Below are 21,863 nucleotides of genomic sequence, written 5' to 3' on the forward strand. Positions count from 1 at the left end.
GTCTGTTTCATAATATATTTACCACCAATAACAAAAAAAAAACATTTTCACTTTTCTGCAAAATTCACCAACTGCAGAATTGTTAAGTAGTACGAGATAAGTAGTGTTTCAAAAGAGCAGAGGAAATCTATTGATTTTTGAACAATAACAATATTTGTTGTAAATCTGTTGCTAAGAGACGAGCTCGTGCCAATCAAGTGCCACGATGTAAACGTCTGATTTTTATTTTTGCAAAATTTATCAACTACAAATTTGTTGTGTGTAAGATAAGCAGTATTTCAAAAGAGTTTATTATTTATAAACAATAATATTATTTGTTATTAATTTGTTGTTAAGAAATCAGTGTTTTTTCTGGTAACAAACTGCCACGAAGTATAAATCACATTTTTTTTCTTTTGAGCTGAATGTCTGTTTCATAATATATTTACCACCAAAAAAAAAAAAAAAAAAACATTTTCACTTTTCTGCAAATTCACCAACGGCAGAATTGTTAAGTAGTAAGAGATTAGTGTTTCAAAAGAGCAGAGGAAATCTTTTTGTTTTTTGAACAATAACAATATTTGTTGTTAATTTGTTGCTAAGAGATGAGTGCATTTTCTGGTAACCAAGTGCCACGAAATAAACATATGATTTTTACTTTTGCAAAATTTACCAACTACAAATTTGTTGTGTGTAAGAAGATAAGCAGTATTTCAAAAGAGCTTATGTTTTATAAACAATAATTAATTTGGTGTTGAGAGATGAGCATTTTGGGCTGCACAGTGGCGCAGTTGGTAGAGCTGTTGCCTTGCAGCAAGAAGGTTCTGGGTTCAATTCCCAGCCTGGGGTCTTTCTGCATGGAGTTTGCATGTTCTCCCTGTGCGTTGCGTGGGTTTTCTCCGGGTACTCCAGTTTCCTCCCACAGTCCAAAAACATGACTGTCAGGTTAATTGGCCTCTCCAAATTGCCCCTAGGTGTGAGTGTGTGTGTGCATGGTTGTGTGTCCTGTGTGTCTCTGTGTTGCCCTGCGACAGACTGGCGACCTGTCCAGGGTGTACCCCGCCTCTCGCCCGAAACGTTGGCTTGAGATGGGCACCAGCACCCCTCCCGACCCCACTGAGGGAAAAAGGGTGCAAGAAAATGGATGGAGATGAGCATTTTTTTTTCTGAAAAACTGCCACGAAGTATAAATCAGATTTTTACGTTTGTTTTAAATGTCAACCAATTTGACACCAATGACAGAAAAAAAACATTTTCACTTTTCTGCAAAATTCACCAACTGTACAATTCTTAAGTAGTAGAAGTAGTATTTCAAAAGAACAGAGGAAATGTTATGTTTTTTGAACAATAACAGTTTTTGTTGTTAATCTGCTGCTAAGAGATGAGCGCATTTTCTGGTAACCAAGTGCCATGAAGTAAACATCTGATTTTTACTTTTGTAAAAGTTAAAATCAGAGCGCAGTTCATTAACATTAATACAAATATCAGTAGGCAGTGCCTTTTCCCTAAAATAAGCTTTTTAGCAATTTTTTTTTAATTAGCCATGTTTCATATACTGTAAGGCAACATGCTAGTTATACCCCCATATGCCACTGGCAGCATTTAGGATAACATTAGCATTTTGGCTAATTTTAGCTTATACACTCATTTTAACATATTGAATGCAGTAAGTCCATGTTACTCAACATGCTTGTGACTTTCTCTATTGAGTACATTGTAACTTACTTTAGCATTGATGCTAATTCTTAGCATCAGAACGCTGGGTTCCAACAGACAGGTGCAGTTTGGCAGGCCCCTTTTAAATTTCTTCAGAAATTTTCTAGGTTTTTTTTGTTATTCACACAATATCTCACCTGATAAATCTGTAAAGACAAGGCAGAAACAACGTTTAGGATCATGTAGTCATAAAATATGAGGAAATTTACCACTAATGGAGACCATTTATAGTATAATTTTACTGTTGTAGATTACTTTAGAATCACCTTTGCCTGATGTTATTTTTAATGTCTATAACCCACAGTCAGCTGGAAGGTTCGTTGTCTCAGTGGACGAGTTACCAAGAGGACGTCTGTCAGTTTCTGGCTTGGATTGAGGACGTAGAGGAAAGTCTCGATGTCACTGATAAGCAGTGCCCAGAGATGAGAGACAAAACTGCAAATCTAAGCAAAGCAAAGGTCTGTCATTGAGACAATTCTTTAAAATAATATATTTAACATTTAGCCAGTACAATTTTGAATCGGATCATGTATTTTTCCTTTTTTGTTCAGTTGCTTTATGAGGACATACTCAGCCACAACACCCTGCTGGAAACCATTACTGCAAAAAGCGCCAGAATCACTGAAAACTACGTCGCTCAGCTGGAGCTCCAAGAACTTCAGGAGCGGTACAACACCGTCAAAGACAACGCCATGGTAATAAAAGCAATATAAAAATCTTACCTTTTATCTAAGCTTTTTGTGGAAATATTTCACTATCAACAATGTGATGCACAATGCTTGCTACACCATTTTCAAAACGCATTCACAAAATAACTTCAATCTATAAAACGAGATCTTTTGCAATAGTTAAAATGTCATTCTTTTTTTTTTAATTAACAAGGTTGACTGTTTTATTTGATCAAACAAGAGAAATTTATTCAAGAACACAGCAATCATTCAGATGGTAAACAGGAATACAAATGTTCTTTCAAATGTATTTTTATTGATTATTAGCAATAATTTGAAAAATATGCTACACAGGATAGCCATAAAATTTTAGTGGATGTTAACCCACAAACAAATCCCTAGACAGCAGAGGCACCCATACAAAACTAAATAAATAACATTTTCACATTTGTATTCCAGATTAACAGGAATACGAAAAAAAAGCATTTAACTTTGATAATTAATTTGGTCAATTACTGTTTCCTCAGAGGGCTGTCGGCAAGACAGAGGAGCTGGTGAAAGCTCACCAGGAGTATCAGTGGGACCTTCATTCCTTTGAGGAGTGGCTGAAAGAGGAAGAAGAGAAGCTCAGCTGCTACACCCAGCTGGAGGGAGATGTGGACATGCTGGAGGACACCCTCCAAAAGCTGCAGGTTTGAAACCAAACGCTACTGATGCTTTTCTGCAGACGTCAGCAAACATGACGCACAATAACGAACACTCATTCATTTAGCAAAAAACTGCATCTAATTGATAAGAAGAGGGAAATTATGAGCCGTTTAATTTCAGGAACTGCAGCTACACTGCACAGAAGGCCAGGCTCTGCTGAACACCTTGTTGCTGAGCAGGGAACTGGTCGTCCCCTGGGGTCTGCCTCAGATAGAGGACCGGACACTGGAGACACTCCAGCAGGAGTGGAGGCTCTATCAGGCGCAGCTGGCCGACACCCGCGCTCAGCTGAACAGCGCCCTGGCCAAACTGCGGCAGATGGAGCAGAAGTTCCAGCGTCTCGACAGCTGGCTGAAAGGCATGGAAACCAAAGCGCAGCTGCGCTCCAATCGGCGGTCCGATCGAGCCACGAAGAGCGCTCAGCTGCAGATGGTGAAGGTCGGTAAACGGACAGGAAAACCCATGAACTTATCATTTTCCATTCTTAAGATGCAGTGAGTTTGGGCTGATTGGGACRTTCCAGTTTTACATTTGCTGGATGACAAATTGGTTTGTCCTGAGTTTTAAAAATCTGTGCTAAGAATTGAAGCATAAATCCCAACAGTAATCATATCCCCTCTTTCTTTTGTAGAGCTGGCAGGAAGAAGTCCTTGTTTATCAAGAGGAAATGGAGGGCCTTACTCTTTTGGCTCAGCAGGTTCTGGATGAAACCCACATTAGCAGTCGGATCAGTACCAGAGCCACTCAGATCACAGCCCGCTACCATGCCCTGCTCCTGCACTTACTGGTAACAGTAGCTAATTACAAAATAACTCTAAAATTAATCCAATCTGTTTTATTTAACCACATTGTCTGCACTTGTTGGCATTGTTACATAGAGATAAACAAAGAAACAAATGTTTTCATATAGCTTTAAACATTTGCTACTTTAAACCACAAAATATTGTTGTATTTTATTGGAATATTAAGTAGAATGCCTCTATATCCAGTGTGTGTCTCTGTTTGAAAATATTTGTGTTTCTAGCCAGCAGATTGTGTGTTTCTCTGTACATAATTTGTTTATTTTTATCAGATCATCACATTTAAGAGTATTTGACTTGACAAATACAAATACAAAAACAGCCAGTGAATATCGGAAAGATAATGCAACATGGAACATTTTTAGAAATGAAGGATCTTAAAAGTATGACTTGTATTTGCATGTAGCCCTAAATATAATACTTAACTATTTAAAAATCCTTCATCGGCATTGTGCATAAGCAGAATTTCCCCCAGAAAACTTGCTAAACCTGATGCTCGGGGCACTAGGGCAGTCATACAGCCAGGAAACAAGTTTTTGAGTTAAAAAATGTTTAAAGTTGACTGGAAATTTGAAAATATCACTTGATAGCTCTGTGTTATTTTAAGACTGGAATGTTAATATCTAACATTTTTAGGACTGTAAAGTCCTAAAAAAAAAGGCAATAATTAAGAGAAAACTGAAATAAATAAACGATGCTAATCCTGGTGGGGGCACAAGTATAGCCTGGTGGCCCGCCAGGCTTATAGCACACTATGGGAAACTCTGCATAAACAGTTTCTGTAAATAAAATTTTTTCGGTTAGGCATCTCCTATTTTAACCACCGCGGATTTTCCTATTTTGTCTTTTATAACGCAGGAGACGATCAAACAGCTCCAGGAGGAGGTGTCTTCGATTGAAGAAGCACAGTGTGTCTTCACCACGTTCTCAGAGTGGCTCAGCACAGCTCAGAATAACTTCAGCACCGTAGCTATTAGTGTTGATGTAGTCGACCGCTTTGCTTTAGAGAGAAAGATGAAGAAACTTGAGGTAGAGTTTTCAACGCAGCATGCAAGTTCTATTTGTTTACCTAAGCTCGACTTTATAGTATCACTCTATGCTATGCACGAATATTGTTTAGCACGTTTTAACAACATTTTATGTCACTTCAGACTCTTCAGGGTGACATGGAGCAGGGACACACTTACCTGAAGGCAATGAGGGAAAAGACGGAGCAGGCCATGGCTTTCTTGGAGGAGCCTGAGGCAGATCATCTCAGGGAGGAAGTGGACATTCAGCTCTTTCAGCTGGAGGAGTTAACAACTTCTCTACGCACAGAGCACAGCTCGCTTGAGAAATACATCTCACTCTCCAAGGACTTCATGGATAAATACAAAACCCAAGCCCAGTGGGTGAAAGAGACAAAGAACTTTTTAGCGTCAAGTTTAGAACCAAAAGCCGAACTCTACCAGAAAAAAGCTCAGTTGGCAAAATATAAGGTAAGTTTATCTTCAGTTAAATTGTGATTTCTTTTTGTAAAAAATAGATTCAATGTTTCACTTTCTTCTCATTTGCGCAGACCGTTCAACAGACGGTAGAGTCCCATGAGCCAGCTGTGAAGTGCGTCGTTGAGAAAGGAGAGGCTCTCCTCAATTCGTTTAGCGACCCGACCATCAGCGAAAACATGAAAAAGTTACAGGCTGATTATCAGGACCTTTGTTTGGCAGCCAAGGTACGCACATGACAAACAAGTTCAGTTCATTTTTAAAACAAAAACTGGTTGATTGTCTCTAATTTTTATTAGTTCATAATTATGCCTTTTACAGACTAAATGACCCTATTTGATATTTGGTTTAATGTTCCTGCGCAAATTGCAGAGAATCCATGTTTTTTTTGTTGTTGTTGCTATCAACAAGTTACCAGCATAAATCCGGCTTAATAACTGAGCTCTCCACTTATCAGAACTGGTAGAGCTCAATTTAATTGTTTGGTTTGCTGCCACAAACATAGATTTTTCAGTTGACATGGATACATTTAACACATTTTCCATAGGTTTAAGGTGAAGCCTCTTATACAGATGCTTGATGTTGATCCCATTTAAAGCCAGTTTTTTATGTGTTTAGGCATCGTTTTCATTTAGTAAATTGGATCAAACTTAAATGGGAACAACCAAATATTCCTCATGTCGTTCTGGTCAAATATCCACGTGTGGTTTCTGTACAACTTAGGAAGGAACATTTTTTTCAAACATTGATAAGGTTAGAGAAAATGTGGATTAGAGGAAATCCACAATTCAGATTCAAAAATGCGCATCTAATTCTTATTTGTGCTTGTTGCAGACACATGTGCAGAGCCTTGTGGAGTGGGTTAAAGAGCATGAAGATTACAACAGCGAGCTGCAGGAAGTTGAAAAATGGTTGTTACAGATGTCCAGCAGGCTTGTGACCTCAGACTCCATGCAAACTGGAAACATGGAGATGGCAACTCAGCAACTCGCCCGACACAAGGTCAGCAACGTCACAATCAGTTTTTACATTTTATTCTGTTACTGTTTGCACTAATGCATGGAATTACTCACCTCCCCTTCTGYTTGTGTGGATGTTTTTAGGCCATGATGGAGGAAATAGCCAGTTTTGAGGAGCGCCTCACCAGCTTGAAGCAAAAAGGAGAAGGTCTTATAGCCGGCTGCACAGAACAAGCTCAAGTTCAGGCTAAGATTAGTCAGCAGGTCCAGGCCCACCTGCAGGGAACAAGAGACAGCTACTCTGCCATCTGCAGCACTGCCCAGCGTGTGAGTCACAGATATACACAAGTATTCATCCATGCAGTAGAAAAAACTGGTACAAACTACTGTTTTTAGCTGTATTTAGTTCGTTAGGTGCTGATCGTTCTCGTCTAATAGGTCTACCAGAGTTTGGACCGGGAGTTGCAAAAATATGTCAGCCATCAGGACACTCTGCAACAATGCCAAACCTGGCTCTTGTCTGTGCAAGAAGAGCTTCAGCTCAACGATCAGGGGCCCACCGGCCTTCAGGAAGCTCTGAAGCAGGTGCTGTACAGGCTTTAAAATTTCAAATTGTGATTGCTTACTTTGTTTATTTTTCAAATTTATTTCTATTACCTACTGTTACTCACACAGGTGAAGCACTACAGGGCTCTTCAGGAGCAAGCCAGCACATACCTGGACCTGGTGTGTTCTGTGTGCGACCTCTCACATGATGCGGTGAGAGTTGCAGCTGCTGAGGTCCAGCAGATCAAGCTCATGGTCAGTGTTATTCTCGCTTTATTCCACGTGTAATGTGTGTACTTTACTTGAACTCAGGAGTTTTGAAGTCAGCTTAAATATTCAGATTTTAAGTTACTTTTATTTCTGAAAGAACTTTGTTTCTGACAGGAAGTGACAAGACTCACAATAGATTAAATAAATCAACAAGGAGTATCATTAAAAAATCTGTTTGCATTTTAACAAAGATGGCATTTTAAAAATTATGTTTTCCATTCTTAGTAATCAATGAAAAAGCCTATAACTTTATTACAACAGTCTAAGCCATCCTCTTATCACCTTTTTGCATGCTTCCACTAGATGTATGTCAACATCTCTCTATTATAATGAGTCTCTGAGGTTGGAGGGACTCCTTACCATCACCCTAATTCTTAACTCCCTCCACAAATTCTCTGTCATTTCAAAACATTAATACTACTTTCACTCAGAAGAAACATGTCAAACAGATTAAAGTCTAAATCTGAAAGTTTGGGCTTTAAAAAATCCACAGGCTGAAGTCAGTGTAGTTACTCATATCGTGAATCTGACACCTGTCTCTGTCTCTGTGTGCAAATTACAAGAGAATACTGGGCTATAAGTACTAAAGTTGTGGTTTCTATGTGGTTTATTCATGCTTTCTGCAGATAGAAGAAAGGATGTCTACTGCACAAGAGCTTTCAGAAAGCTGGAGGCAGATCAAAGAGCAGAAACAGGATCTAACAGGCTTGTTCCAGGACATGGAGCAGCAGCTTCTCAGCCTCTCTAGAAGACCAGCAGAGCTGGAGACGAAGATTGCTCAAAACATGTTGTTACAAGCCCAGGTGGGTACAAGCGTCACCAGAATCATCGCATTGACCTCGCACCTTTTTTCCTGTGTATTAGCCTTTGGTGTGAGAGGAGACATTTATTCACTAGTCCTATTGCCTGTGTCTCAGGAGTGCTGCCAGCAGCTGCAGTCCAAACAGAGCACCCTCACTAAAATGACGGAGACCGTGAGCCGACTGATTGGCGGCCAAGACACTGCTGAACACGCAGAGCTCGATCGTCTGAGCCACTCTTGGCTTGAGCTCTGCCACCAGGCGAATAAGCTCCAGACCCAGAGAGAGGAGGATCTGCAGAGATCCAAAGATTACCATGACTGTATCACTGCAGTGGAGGAGCTGTTTGAGCAGGTGTCCAAAGAGTGGGACAATCTGGCAAGGTGGGTTTGAACATAAGGCAAAACCTCTAATCGGTAAAATTAATTAGTGATATGACCAAATGTGTTAAATTATAGATGTAGTTTTTTGGCTATCATCCTTAATTTTCTACATTTACTTTCATGATGTTTTTTTATATCATGGTGTTATATGAGCTACTATAAAATACTTTATATATATATTATTCTTAAACAGAAGCAAAATTACACAATCTATAATGTGGGTGCTTCAGTGAAATAACACTAAAACAGGACTTTACTATTTTAAATTCAGGAATATTTGATGGTGACAGTTTTTAGCAGTTTATGTCATTTTTATTAGTGATTAGCAAATTTAGCATTGCTAACGGTAACATCATTGAGTGTGTATTTCCAGATTGTAAATATATCAACTTAGTGTAAAAGTCTGTTAATAAATCCTTAGAAGTTTAACAATTTTAGACCCAAGTTTAAAATATCCGCCTGGATATTTTTGCTTATTTTTTTTGCTTATTTTAAGCAAAAATATCCAGAGCCCGCAGCTCTTTAAATGTCCTGTGAGTAAATATATTTGCCCATATATCCATGACAACTCAAACTTTCAATATCTAGCAAGTTATTTTTGCAATTTACCATCTAGAAGAATGCTCCTCAGATAAATTTGACTTGGGTGAAATTACCGTAAAAACATGGGGTTTTGCTTTCCAGCAAAATGTCTCGGGAAAAAGGTGCGAGGTCAATGGAAAGCAAAATGTCTCCCCTTTCAGAAACCGTTGGAATTTTTCAGATTGCGCAAAATGTGGCAGAATTATGGTACATCGTCCGTAAATCGTTGCCAATACGTTCGGTCTGTTAGAGTTAAGGGTGAAACCTGAAAAGAAAAAAATAAACATCGGTTTGTTGCTTCCGTGTGAACAAATGTTCAACAAATATATAATGAATTGTTTGATTTTTTTATCGTCACAGAACCGACGCTGAAAGTTCGTCTCAGCATTTGGAGGCTCTAAGAAAACTCGCTGTGACTCTGGAGCAACAAAAAGGAGCCCTGGAGGACCTTAAAGAGCAGAAACAGAAAGTCATCCAACATTTAAACTTGGACGACAAGGAGCTGGTGAAAGAGCAAATCAGTCACTTTGAACAACGGTGGTCTCAGATGCAACACCTGATCGAAAGGAAGATCCAGGACTCCATGGTGACCCTGGAGGACATGGGCCAAGTGGAGGCCCGTCTGAGAGAGGCTCGGGACTGGGCGGAGGAGCAGCAACCCGCCCTGTCTGAAGCCATGAAAATGAGCCCCCCGCCCGAACTGGCCCAGAGTTTCCTGTTCGACCACCTGAGCATCTGCAGCGAGCTGGAGGCAAAGCAGCTCCTCCTGGCTCAGGCCATGGCTGACGCTGACAGGGTGCTGCCTCGGCTGGGCCTCAGCGAGCGCCAGCACCTGCAGCAGCTGATTTCCGACACGCAGTCGGAGGTGGAGTCTCTGAGCGTCAAGGTGGTGCAGCGGAGAAAACACCTCAGCAAGGCTTTTACGGAGAGGACGCAGTTCCTAATGGCAGTCAATCAGTCCATTTCCTGGGTTCAGCAGAACGAGAAGAAGGCCCAGGCAGAAGAATACATCGCTTTGTTACCCGATGACCTGGCTAAGCAGGTGCGAACGTGCAGGAACATCCAAAGCAGCCTGAAAGCCTATCAGAGCGAGCTGACCTCCCTGTGGTCCCAGGGGAGAGACCTGATGAGGGAAGCCAGCGACGAGGAGAGGAATGAGATTCTCACAAAGTTGCAGGAATTACAAAATATTTTCGACAGAACTCTGCACAGATGCGGCCAGAAGCTACAGGAGCTCGAAAAAGTACTCGTCTCAAGAAAGTACTTCAAGACCGACTTGGAGAAAATCTGCCAGTGGTTGAAGCAAGCTGACATTATCACGTTCCCCGAAATAAACCTAATGGTAGGAGACGCTGAACTTCAAGCGCAGCGATCGAAGTACCAGCAGATAATTGAGCAGGCTGTCGAGTACGAGAACCTCCTCCTGATTGTGCAGAGAGCGGGCCAAGAGATCCTGCCCACTCTGAACGAAGTAGACCACTGCTATTTAGACGAGAAACTCAACACCCTCCCTCAGCAGTACAACAGCATACTGGCTCTGGCCAAAGAGAAACAGGAGAAAATCCAGCAGGCCATCCTCACCAGGAACGAGTACACGTCCTTCATAGACGTCACCCACAAAGCCCTGAAAGAACTGGAGGACCAGTTCAACAACCTGGGGACTCAACCCGTCGGCCTTCAAACGGAGGAGGTCGTCATTCTGCAGAGCGACTACAAAGCAATTCTGGCGGATCTCGGCAACCTGGGTCTGGCTGTGAGCGAGCTGAATCAGAAGAAAGAGGGCTTTCGTAGCACGGGGCAACCGTGGCGGCCGGAAGAAATGACTCAGCTCGTGAGCCTGTATAACGGGCTAAAGAGGCTGGTGGAGCAGAAAGTCGAGCATCTGGATGAAACTCTGGAGTCTTTTGAGGACCACAAGGCGATGGCTATGCAGGTGGACTCCCAGTTGAAGGCCACAAAAGAGCAGCTGGTGAAAGTGAACGCGGAGACTCAGTCTGCAGAAGAGAGGCTGAAGAACTACCACGCCCTGGCAGGAAGCCTCCAGAGCGCCAACTCCCACTTGTCGAGGCTAATGGAGCAGATGGACTCTCTAGCGCCCCGTGTGGACCAAGCGGCTCACGACGCGTCCAAAGAGCAGGTCGTTTTGTGGCAGGACGAGCTGCGGTTGCTACAGGCCGCAGTGGGCGAACTGATCGAGGAATGCGAGAACAGGTTCATCCAAAGCAAAGACTTTGAGACGGAGATGAAGAGGACGCTGGACTGGCTGCAGCAGATCCGGGACGAGCTCAGCTGTGCTGTCATCGTTGACGTCAGAGTGGAGAAAGTGCAAGAGGAGATCAGAAAACAGCAGATCTTGCAGGAGGAGGTGCAGTCCCGACTCAGAATAGTGGCCGCTCTCAGCAGCCAGGAGAAGCAGGAGTACATTAGTGCCAACGAGCTGGTCCCCGTTCATGTTGATATGAGCCTCGAAGAAATGGCAAAATTGCAAGCAGATGTCCAAAAAGCCCTGAGTGCCAAACAGGTGGGATCATTTTTGATTTAACCACAAACTCTACTCTTAATTCTCAGCTTGATACGCTGTGGCCACACTGTTTACTGTCTTACCGTTAGGGGCGAGCAATATGGACTTCAAGTTTTGTCATGATATTTTGTGTTATTATTGTGATAAGAACTATTTATTATTTCTGTGTGACTGTGAGTGTGTCACAGCAATTATAGCCCCACAAACACAAATAACGCTCTTGGAAAAACATTCCCATTTGTGACTGGTGTCTTTAGGACACCAACTAGAAAGTCTTCAAAAAGGCAATCATTAAAAAAAACTAAAAAATTAACAATGCAAAGCCTGATGGTGGCACAAGTAAAGCCTGGTGACCCGCCAGGCTTATGATACACTGAGAGAAATCCTGAACTGTATTTTATTGCTATTTATTGATGCTTTACTTGAACAAACAGTGGAGAAAATAGTTAAACTAGAAATGCTGGCAATATAATGTCTTGAATGTGTGAGAATGTGAGGAAACAGAGATATTGTGAAGTTTAAAGTCCTGTCGAGTTTTTACACCACTGAAATAAAAAGCAGAATTTAACTGAAACAGTTATCAGGTCAACACCTATCTGTCTGTCTTTTCTCTTCTGTTTTATGTGAAGATTACTTTGGAGGAAGCCTTGGTTCTGTGTCAGAAGTATCACTTCAGGATGCAGTCGGCCTGCGAATGGCTGGAGGATGCCGTCTCTTTCCTCCAACAAGCCAGCTTGGGAGTCGATGTGGAGAACTACGAGGAGTGTCTGCGGCAGCAGGCGGACATCTTGTCAACGGAGCAGGAGTTTCTCATCCATCTGGAGGAACTGCAGACGCTCCTCCCTCAGCTGGAGAACCTGGTGAACCCCACAGCGAAAGAGCAGCTAAGAGTGAGCGTGGAGTCGGCGAAACAGAGAGGAGTTGAGGTCCGAGATCAGCTCCAGTGTCACCGAGATGTTCTGCACAGGTATGGTCTATAAGGCAATGATGACTATGATCCAGTTTGTCAGATCACTTTCATTTCAATCTGTAAGATCATTGGAATCTAATCAATTATTCTTTTCTCAGCTGTGTGGCCCAGTGGAAGTCATTCCAGGATGCAAGGCAGACCGTCATTGAGTTAATGAACGAAGCCGAAAAGAAGCTCACAGAATTTTCCACAGCCAAGGCGGCCACAAACCAGGAGGCCGAAGACAAGCTCTGCAGCCACAGGGTATGCATCGTGTTGCCTAGAAAATATATTAACAGCCCTTTGAACTGATGAGAGAAAATTATTTTTAGAAATACAAATCTGAAAACTGTAGTGTGCGTTTGTATTCAGCTCATTCRCAGCACAGTTTAATACATAATTATTTGTGTTGATAAAATTAAAATACATTCAAGTTTGTTGTTGCAGCTTGACAAAAGTCATAAATCTCTCTGTTTTTTTCTTTTTAGTCCCTGGTGTCACTTGTGAACGGGTTTCAAGAGAAGCTGAGTGGTTTAGAAGAACAAGCTGCTCAGCTGGAGCTGGTGGGAAGTGACGCCAGCAAGGCCACCATCAGTCGCTCCATGACCACCGTGTGGCAGCGCTGGACGCGCCTGCGCAGCGTAGCGAGGGGACAGGAAAGAGTACTTGAGGACACAGCCCAGGAGTGGAGAACATTCAGAGAAAAGGCAAATATGCAGCCTGAATGCAAAAAAATCTTGCAAATTTAACCGAAAATTAAAACTTTGCAATACAAAATGTCTGTTTTGTTGCAGATGGTAAAAGTACGAGCGGTCTGTGAGGAGCTCCAGAGCCGTTTCCCTGACAGCGCTGTGGAGAAGGCATCCAAAGCCACTCTGCAGTCTCTGCTGGATCAGCACGACTTGCTGAGCCAAGACCTGGAGCGGGAACTCTCGTCCCTCATGCTGCTGCGCCAGTACGCGCTCAGTCTGCTGCACGACGTGGAGGTGCCTTCACCAACAGCAGATCAAGACGAGCTACCTAGCTTAAGAGAAATCAGGGCAGTCCAAGACCAAATGGAAAGGTAACAGGTCGGACCAGAGTTAGTGTTGTTCTGAATCTGAGATTTCTTTGTCTTACAAATAGCTTTGTAAAATAAGCGCATGCATTTGGTAAACGATGCTGTTGAATATTTATTTTGACATTTGCCTGCAGCCTTTTGACGCAGTCCAGAACCAAGCGGGCCCAGGCAGCTCAGGAGCTCAGGGAGAGGGAGGAAGTGGAGAAGGAGCTTGGAGTGGTGAAAGCCTGGATCCAGGAGACAAGAGAGCTTCTTCTCAATCCCACCCCAGATATCGATTCTTTGTTGCAGGAGCTTGAGGTGTGTCTGTTGTTTTTTTGTAGAGATGCACCTATAAAGGTTTTCTGACTGATTTATAATCTCTCATTTTTTGTACAGCTTTGACCTGCTAATATAATCTATAGATAAAACTATTTTTTATTCTTCCATCCATGACTGTGCATTAATTAGGTCATACTGCTTGTATGAGAGGAATTGCTTAAAAATAGTTTTTTTTTTCTTTTAAATTGTTCTTTTATTCTGTGTAGATTGTACACGGGGAAGTAATTAATTACCGGCAGAATGTGGATAAGTTAGCCGAACAACAGCAGAGCAAGTACCTGGACCTTTACACCATCCTCCCATCTGAAATCTCCATGCAACTCGCCGAGGTCTCTCTTGCACTTGGGGCGATTGAAGATCAGGTAAATCAGACCTCATAAGAAATACTCAGCTCAGAATATTGTTCTGGTTTTCTAACCTGATTTTCACTTCGTTTTGTCTGATGTCCCAGGTTCTGTGTAAAGAGAGAGAATATCAGAGAACCAGAGAAATAAAGGAGGACTTCAGCTCCAGAATCCACGGTATGTCAGACAAACTGAAGACGATCTCAAACAAGTTCAAGGAGAAATCTCCTGATGTCGATCATGCCAAAGAAGAGGTCAAGGTAGGTCTTGTTTGTCAAGTTAACATGTATTACTCTGAAATATGATTCGCCTTGCCCTTAACAACAAAGAATTGAATTTTGTCCTCAGAGTCTTTTTGAAGATTTGGACTCCTGCGGTCGCACATTGTCAGAACTGGACACCGCTATACAAGAGTTCGGCCGCAGAAACCCCCTGCTGGCCAAGCAGCTCAGTGATGCTATAAACAAGCTGTCAGAGATGCATCATCATACAACTCGATTAGCAGACTGCAGGAACAACTGGCTCAAAAAGGTTTGCGTTTTTTACCCTTCTCCTAACTTTACCCTTTCATGCATGAATGTAATTTTCTCCAAATACAAAGTTGTTATTTGAAAAAATACATCAGCAGTATTGTTGTTTAGGGATTATCTGATAATTTCTTTACCAGCTAGAGTCGTCTACAGTAGAAGGAGGGACCGGGTCGGTTGGCGTGCTTTTTTGTCTGTCGGCCATATTGGATTTAACAAAAATAAGTTCTTGCATTTGCAGCTGATGGCCAGGAGTTGATGATGTGTTTTATGGTGCATTAGTGTTCATTTCAGTGGTCTGTCTGCATTTATAACATAAAAATCCACAAGAAGCACAAGACAATTGCTTTTAGATAGATGTCCACTGTAGTGAACGCTATGCATGAAAGGGTTAAAAAAGACAGTACTTTCCAACCGCGTTACTGTGCCTTGTAAAGGTTACTACTACGCATTAGTGCATTGTGTTGAGGTTGTATGATATATAGAGCAGTCTTATTTCGGATCCAATCATTTTAAATAAATAAAAAATAGGGTGATTTATTTTTTTTATTTATTTAAAAATGTGGAAAACTGTGAGTCTTTTTCCTTCCTCTTCACAAATACAGAATACTTTATTATGTTGTTCTATCACCTAAAAGTCCAGCAAGTTTGTGGTTGTAACCTTAAAACACGAAAAGAGTCGAGGCTCATGAATACCTTTGTAAATGCTTTTGCTAATATTCATTAAGACACACAAGGTTATTAAAATGTGTCTGTTGTTGACTGTTTAGGCTGTCTGCTATTTAGACGAGTATAACGAGATGCTGGACTTCATAGTGAGGTGGTCAGAGAAAGCTAGGAGCCTGGTGAGAGCAAACATCATCTGGAACTCCTCTGTTCACCTGCAGGAGCAAATACGGATGTATCAGGTGAGCAGAGCAATTTTGAAGTTTCATCGACTGAGTTTTGTTTTTGCATATTTAGATGGATAACCTGTAGGAGCGTACGGCCATTTTGACACGTACTTTTATAAAGCAGGAAAGACTGACTAATAATTTTGTCGCCCTTGTGCTCAGGCGGTTTTCCGTGAGTCTCGAGAGCTCCACAGCGACCTGGAGTCTATGGCGGAGAAAGTAGACCTTCTGTCTGAGGTGCTGCAGGTTGAGTCCTTGAGCCAGGAGGTGTGTGAACTCAGCAGACACACCGACGAGCTGCAACAGAGCATCAAGACTCGATTACAAAGCCTCCAAGATGGACACAAGGTGCAGTAAAAACAGTGTTTTGGGATTTTCGTTTGGTTTAAAAATTCCAAATTTTAGATTAACCTATACATGGGTTTTTTTAGAGTATGGAAGCTCTGGAGTTTGAAGTCAAGGCCCTGCATGTTGCTCTGGAGCAGGTCCAAGCCACGCTGACGTCACCGGAGTTAGCCCGGCAGAGCCTCAAAGAGCAACTCACTCAGAGACAGGTGCTTTCTTCAGTCGCTTTTTAACTCACCACGTTCTCTCTGCTGGCGTCTTAAAACTTTTTATGGGTTTTGCAGCGGCTACTGGCCGACATGGAGAGCTTCAAGCAGCAGGTACAGGCGGTGCAGCTGTGCCAGAGCGCCCTGCAGGTCCCAGAGGAGGTGATGCCCAACCTGGCTATTTGTCGCACGGCTCTCCGTCTGCAGCAAGAAGCTAGTCAGCTGCAGCATGTGGCAATACAGCAGTGCAACATACTACAGGTGCTACAGTACAGTTCTGCCAGTATGAGTTTGTTTTAGCACACATAAATTAGGAAATGAATCTGCTAATGTAGCAATGTATATAAAAAAAAAACAACAAATTCTGTGTTTTTGCTGTCCAGGAGGCGGTGGTTCAGTATGAGCAATATGAACAGGAGGTGAGAGATCTGCAGGCGCTGATAGAGGAAGCACATCGGGTCATTCAGGACCGACCAATCCCCACCAGCAACATTCAGGAGCTGCAAGCCCAGATTCTGCACCACGAGGTGAAACATCTTCATTCTGTCTATAACTTACATGTTGGGGAATAATTGAAAACCCCTAAATGTAAATGAATTGGAAAACATCTTTATTTTTACTTTTTTCTCGTTTGTTTAGGAACTCGCTCAGCAGATCAAAGGCTACCAGGAGCAAATAGCTTCACTRAACTCAAAATGTAAGATGCTGGCGGTGAAGGCCAAGCATGCCACCATGCTGCTGACAGTGAGCGACGTGGAAGGACTGCCTGAGGGACTGGAGGACCTGGATGAAGAAAAGTCCAGGAAATCTTCAGGACAATCTGTAGTTGTAAGAGAATATTACCAAATTTCCAAACTGAAGAAATTAGGTTTTGTTTTGCAATCCCGATTCTAAGTTTTTCATATGGTTCTCAATTCATCAGCCTATGAAGTTATTCTGCTGTTTCAGTTTATAAAAAAAACTAAACATCCTGATTAATATTCTCCTAAAAACCTCACACGTCTTCTGTTGTTTCTCGCATGGTCTGTCAGATGACGGCTGGCCGCTGTCACACTCTGTTGTCCCCCGTTACTGAGGAGTCTGGGGAGGAGGGCACTAACAGCGAGGTCTCCTCCTCTCCTTTGTGCCGCTCTCCTTCTCCTGTCTCTCACGCTGAAGGCCCTTTCACCAAGGTTTCTACCCTCCTCTTCTCTTAATTCTGCCAGGTTTCCTAACACCAAATAACTGAAATATCTTTATGCTCAACTCTCTTCCCTGTGAACTGTGTGTAACTCTTGAGAACTGCTTTAATGTAATAAATGCAGTAAATAAAAAACAAAAACAGAACTCGGCCACCGACGTTGATTTCACCTTGCAGGTTTCTCGTGAGTAGTGATGTGTTTATTTGTTTTCTGCAGCTGGGACGAGGAACCCTCACCAGAGCTCCAGTTCAGGAATTATACGACCCGACGTTTGAGTCTGTGGCAAACTTAGATGACCTACAGCGCTCATGGGAGACTTTAAAGAATGTGGTATGTGAAAAGTATAAATTGTCTCACTTCTAATTAGCCTGTTATGTTATTTACTCAGCAACATGGTTTCATTAAATCCTAATGTTTTAGAATATGATAACTTTGAATTAAAATGTTGGGGTGAGCAGCGATTTCTTTTCTAGCCACTAGATTTCATCGTATTAAAATTTATCTTAGCAAGATAGTTAATCATAATGTAACCTTCTTGGAAGTCTGGTTTATTAACAGTTTTATTGCTACTGATGTTAATGACTTCTCAAATTGACCATCTGTGTATGTTAATACTCACTGACACACAGATAAGTGAGAAGCAGAGATCCTTGTATGAGGCATTGGAAAAACAGCAGCATTACCAAGGTTCGCTCCAGTCGATCTCCTCTAAGATGGAAACTCTGGAGTCCAAGCTTAGTGAGCCACTGGAGGCGGACAGAAGCCCAGACAGCAGCATGAAGGCCCATGAGGTGAGGGCTGTAAATACACTTCTTCCATTTAGAATATCTTTGTGGAGCTTTTGAGCCTGTGATGTTACAGTGAAGCAACGAACATTTGGTGGAAATAACCCTGAATCACAGCCATGAAATCACATTTTAACTGATGTTAATGTTCCTGTGGTTCAGATTGAATTTCTGTTTTACATAAACATACTTTTTATTTTCATGACATTTTTTTTTGGTGTTTGACGGCATATTTGGAACATTGAATCCATTCCATAAAACTAAATTGGATGAGAAGTTTTCAAGAAAACAGACATAAAGAAAATCTTTTGCTCATCTTTCTGTTGTTGTGTTCAGGATCTCATCCAGGAGATTCATAGTGTCCAGGGAGAAATCGACAGGCTGCAGGCGTGCTTCACAGAGGACGTCGCTGCCGACGCCGCGGACTCGGATTTGGCCGACCAGCTTGCTATGCAGTCTTCACTCGCTGTGCTGGCTGAGCGGATGGCCACCATCCAAATGAAAGCTTCAGGGAAACAACAACTACTGGAGGTAACGAACAATTTAGAAGGTAGAAATATAAAAAAAAAAAAAACGGCCTGCGTTCTTAATAAAACATAAAAACTGAACACACAATTTAATCACTTTTTTAGCAAATTCAATTCTATCTGTCTTGTTGCAGGAGCGCGCCACAGACCTCCTGGAAGATCAGCGTCAGGAAGAGGCTTTGCAGTCCTACCACACCGACGTAGACGAACTGGATCAGTGGCTGACTAGAACGCGCGGCGCTGTAACATGCATCCTCGACACTAGCCCCTCAGAGGAGGCCGATGAAAACCACCAGCTCACTGAATGCCAGGTGGGCACTTGAGAGTTGTCTTAAAAATCCACATTAATAACAATTAAATACATTTTCAACTAGAAAGGGCTTCTAGATATGAGCAGAATTGATATTAACAAACTGAGCACACTGCAAAATCTCAAAATCTTACCAAGTATTTTTGGTTTATTTTGTAGTGCAAATATTTTAGACACAACTAAATTTACAAGTAACTTTTTCAGAAAGATATATGACCTTTTTTTAAGTAAGTGATTCCTTAATCTTGAAAAAGTACTAACTATAGGTGAAATAATCTGCCGGTGGAACAAGACATTTTAACTTACAATATGGGAAAAATGCCTTGTTCTGGTCAGATGAAACAAAAATTGATCTTTGTGAGGCAAATTCACATAAAAATCCAGTCCTCAYTAACAAACAAGATGGTGGCAGCATTATGATGCGCGGAGGCTTTTCTTCTTCTGCAGTAAAAGGAAAGCTGGAGGTAGATGGATGGAGCTAAATCTCCATTCATTCAGTGGAGAAAGAAAAATCTCTTTCTCACACGCTGCTATTTTTGCAGCCAAACGTGGTTCTGCAAACTATGAACTTAAGAAGGTTCATTCAAAGTATACTTTAGAATCAGATTTTAACAGAATTTTAAAAAATTGTACCTCCTCGTGCCATGTCAGCACATACTTAAAGGAGTGAAACTGCATGTGCAAGACACATTAACATTCACCTTTCCAGTATTATTCTGCATGCTACATGTTGCCTTTCAGAGGATGGGGCTTCACAGAGAGTAAACAACGGCGTTAGTGAAGTTAGAGTGACATTCAGATACCTGGTTTGCTAAATGACTGCAGCATGAGCCTTAAGAAGATTACGGTCAGGTCTCTGTGGGACAGAGGCGTGGTAAAGCCACAGGGAGGAGTCACTGTCGTTAATACAGCCTGCAATTTGTGCTACTAGTGACAAAGCTGCTTGAATATCCAAGTGGGCAGAATGGAAGAGCAGTGAAGAGCAGACAGGAGGGTGAACCTGCTGCAACACTTCGAAGGAGAGCTTATACTTATGTCTGCTCATAGATTAGAACTTCTTTTACCAATGAGCATTGATGAACACCGGGGATGTAGAATGGTTTTTACCACGAGAGAACTGTTATCGAATTCGTCTGAGTGGATGTGTGCTGCAGAGCACGGAGTGTGAAGGATTAGTGCTAATATGTCGCACAGGAGACCAGGGTGGAAAGGGAGGCCGAGGATGAGAGCGTCCTCTGCCCCGCAGCTGGGGAAAGCTGCCTTGCCCAGAGGCTCTGCTGTGTAGAGTTGAGGAGATAAAAAAAAAATAAGTGGAGACGTCATGTATGAGCTGGCTTCTCTGCTGCTGCTTCTGCAGAGCATGCTGCTGGAGATCGAAGAAAAAGTGCTGGCCCTCACCGAGCTGTCGGTGCGCAGCGAGAACCTGCTGCGGGAGGGCCGGGCCGACACCAGGGCGGAGGCCGAGCAGTTGGCCGCGAGGCTGCGCACGTTAAAGGGYGGCTTGCTGGAGCTGCAGAGAATGCTGCAAGACAAACAGCTCAGCATCCAGGTAAGCACTTTCTTTCACAACAGTRCAAAGGACTAGACGCTCTTAGCCAATAATAACAATTGTTTCAGTCCCAATATTGAAAAAAATCCTGGGCCCGATCCCAGACTGAATAGATGTTTGGAGATCTATTCAGTCTAATTCTATGCTTTGTGCTCTGAGCGGCGTCATATGTTGAATTCCTGATTCCCTGAGTCCCTGGTCAGAAGCTAATTCTGTGTGGGGGCAGATCTACTCCAAAAGTTTGGAAACCCCTGGTTTTAGGTGTTTTTGTGTTTTGACAGTGTTGCATGTTAGCCTGACTTACATTCCTAAAACCCGCTGCCTCCGTAGGGTTCTCTGCAAGAGCCTGAAGACAGCGAATCAGACTCCAGTCTCTCGTCGAGTCCCAGTGTGCAGGACTGGCTGGTCCAAGCCCGGACCACACGGACGCAACAGCATGAAGACAGTCTGCAGAGGCAGAAGGTGACAGTGGTTTGAATGGAGTGAATTCACCCATGGACATTTCTAGATGTGTTTAAATGAGAAATTTTTACATTTATTTTTTGCAAAAACATTTAAAAACCTTGTAGCCTTTTTCTTTTAATTTGCTATTAAGCAGCACTCTGTGTGGRTCTGTTGCAGGGCTTAAATGCAAAAAATTCAAGTATTGGATTGCAAGGTTGCAAATTGTAAATAAATTGAAGAGAGGCGTGAACAGTGTCGAAACAGAATTATGGCAAATGATCAGGATAAATCCTAAGTCGTGTCTTGTTGACTGAAGCATGTTTTATTCCAACAGGCTGTAACCAGTGTGTGTTTTTTGAAGGAACTGGAGGAGCAGCTTGCAGAGCAGAAGAAGCTTCTCCAGTCAGTGGCGAGCAGAGGAGAGGAAATTCTCATCCAGCAAGCATCGCCCAGCAGCGCCAGGTACGTTACCGACGCAGCTCAGATCAGATCGAGCTTTAATAAACTGAGCGCTAATCACAGATGCGTTTGGTTTCCGCAGCACGACAGAACCGTTCTCGCCTGCAGCTCTGTCTGAGAGCAGACGAGACCAGATGAGGCAGAGATGGGAGAGCCTCAGACTGGAGCTCAAAACTAAACTGCAGCTTCTGCAAAAAACTCTGGTGCAGGACCAAAAGCAGCCGGTACCGCATGTTTTTTTCTCCACATCTGGATGTGACAGAAAAACATCATAATGTGTGTGTTTTTTTTWWATTTTTATTACTGTCCTGTCTGTTTTTTTCTTCTTCAGATGTTTTCTAGAGCGACTCGCGTGACATCAGCTGGGCCGCTGTTTAAAGGAGACACCCAGCCTGACAACTCCTCTCTGAAAACTCTTTACGACAGCTTCAGACAGACAGTGGAAGGAATGACCACTCAGGTTATCACCTTCCTGACACTATTTCATACATCCTAATGTGTGTTGTTGGTAAATATTGACGAAATAATATTGTTCGATGTGCATTTT

At 42.4% G+C, this 21,863-nt stretch overlaps 1 protein-coding gene across 1 annotated transcript in view; it reads left to right on the forward strand.

The window, feature by feature from the left end:
* syne1b (spectrin repeat containing, nuclear envelope 1b) overlaps positions 1-21,863 on the forward strand; it is a 96,819-nt gene that overhangs the window by 48,410 nt on the left and 26,546 nt on the right. Inside the window, exons 64-102 of the mRNA XM_008399328.2 lie at positions 2,000-2,153; positions 2,247-2,390; positions 2,891-3,055; positions 3,192-3,509; positions 3,703-3,858; positions 4,730-4,900; positions 5,023-5,349; positions 5,430-5,582; positions 6,190-6,357; positions 6,459-6,641; positions 6,753-6,899; positions 6,990-7,115; positions 7,757-7,933; positions 8,048-8,313; positions 9,256-11,416; positions 12,046-12,383; positions 12,485-12,629; positions 12,854-13,072; positions 13,160-13,428; positions 13,560-13,725; positions 13,953-14,108; positions 14,198-14,350; positions 14,439-14,621; positions 15,388-15,525; positions 15,673-15,858; positions 15,942-16,064; positions 16,140-16,322; positions 16,445-16,588; positions 16,701-16,889; positions 17,093-17,233; positions 17,459-17,572; positions 17,872-18,033; positions 18,364-18,558; positions 18,689-18,865; positions 20,222-20,413; positions 20,744-20,875; positions 21,219-21,319; positions 21,399-21,540; positions 21,648-21,776. Of these exons, the coding sequence (XP_008397550.1) occupies positions 2,000-2,153; positions 2,247-2,390; positions 2,891-3,055; positions 3,192-3,509; positions 3,703-3,858; positions 4,730-4,900; positions 5,023-5,349; positions 5,430-5,582; positions 6,190-6,357; positions 6,459-6,641; positions 6,753-6,899; positions 6,990-7,115; positions 7,757-7,933; positions 8,048-8,313; positions 9,256-11,416; positions 12,046-12,383; positions 12,485-12,629; positions 12,854-13,072; positions 13,160-13,428; positions 13,560-13,725; positions 13,953-14,108; positions 14,198-14,350; positions 14,439-14,621; positions 15,388-15,525; positions 15,673-15,858; positions 15,942-16,064; positions 16,140-16,322; positions 16,445-16,588; positions 16,701-16,889; positions 17,093-17,233; positions 17,459-17,572; positions 17,872-18,033; positions 18,364-18,558; positions 18,689-18,865; positions 20,222-20,413; positions 20,744-20,875; positions 21,219-21,319; positions 21,399-21,540; positions 21,648-21,776 (8,893 nt within the window). The remainder of the gene's footprint in view (positions 1-1,999; positions 2,154-2,246; positions 2,391-2,890; positions 3,056-3,191; positions 3,510-3,702; positions 3,859-4,729; positions 4,901-5,022; positions 5,350-5,429; positions 5,583-6,189; positions 6,358-6,458; positions 6,642-6,752; positions 6,900-6,989; positions 7,116-7,756; positions 7,934-8,047; positions 8,314-9,255; positions 11,417-12,045; positions 12,384-12,484; positions 12,630-12,853; positions 13,073-13,159; positions 13,429-13,559; positions 13,726-13,952; positions 14,109-14,197; positions 14,351-14,438; positions 14,622-15,387; positions 15,526-15,672; positions 15,859-15,941; positions 16,065-16,139; positions 16,323-16,444; positions 16,589-16,700; positions 16,890-17,092; positions 17,234-17,458; positions 17,573-17,871; positions 18,034-18,363; positions 18,559-18,688; positions 18,866-20,221; positions 20,414-20,743; positions 20,876-21,218; positions 21,320-21,398; positions 21,541-21,647; positions 21,777-21,863) is intronic.

This window comes from Poecilia reticulata, linkage group LG22 (genome assembly GCF_000633615.1).
Source record: "Poecilia reticulata strain Guanapo linkage group LG22, Guppy_female_1.0+MT, whole genome shotgun sequence".
Classification (NCBI taxonomy): domain Eukaryota; kingdom Metazoa; phylum Chordata; class Actinopteri; order Cyprinodontiformes; family Poeciliidae; genus Poecilia; species Poecilia reticulata.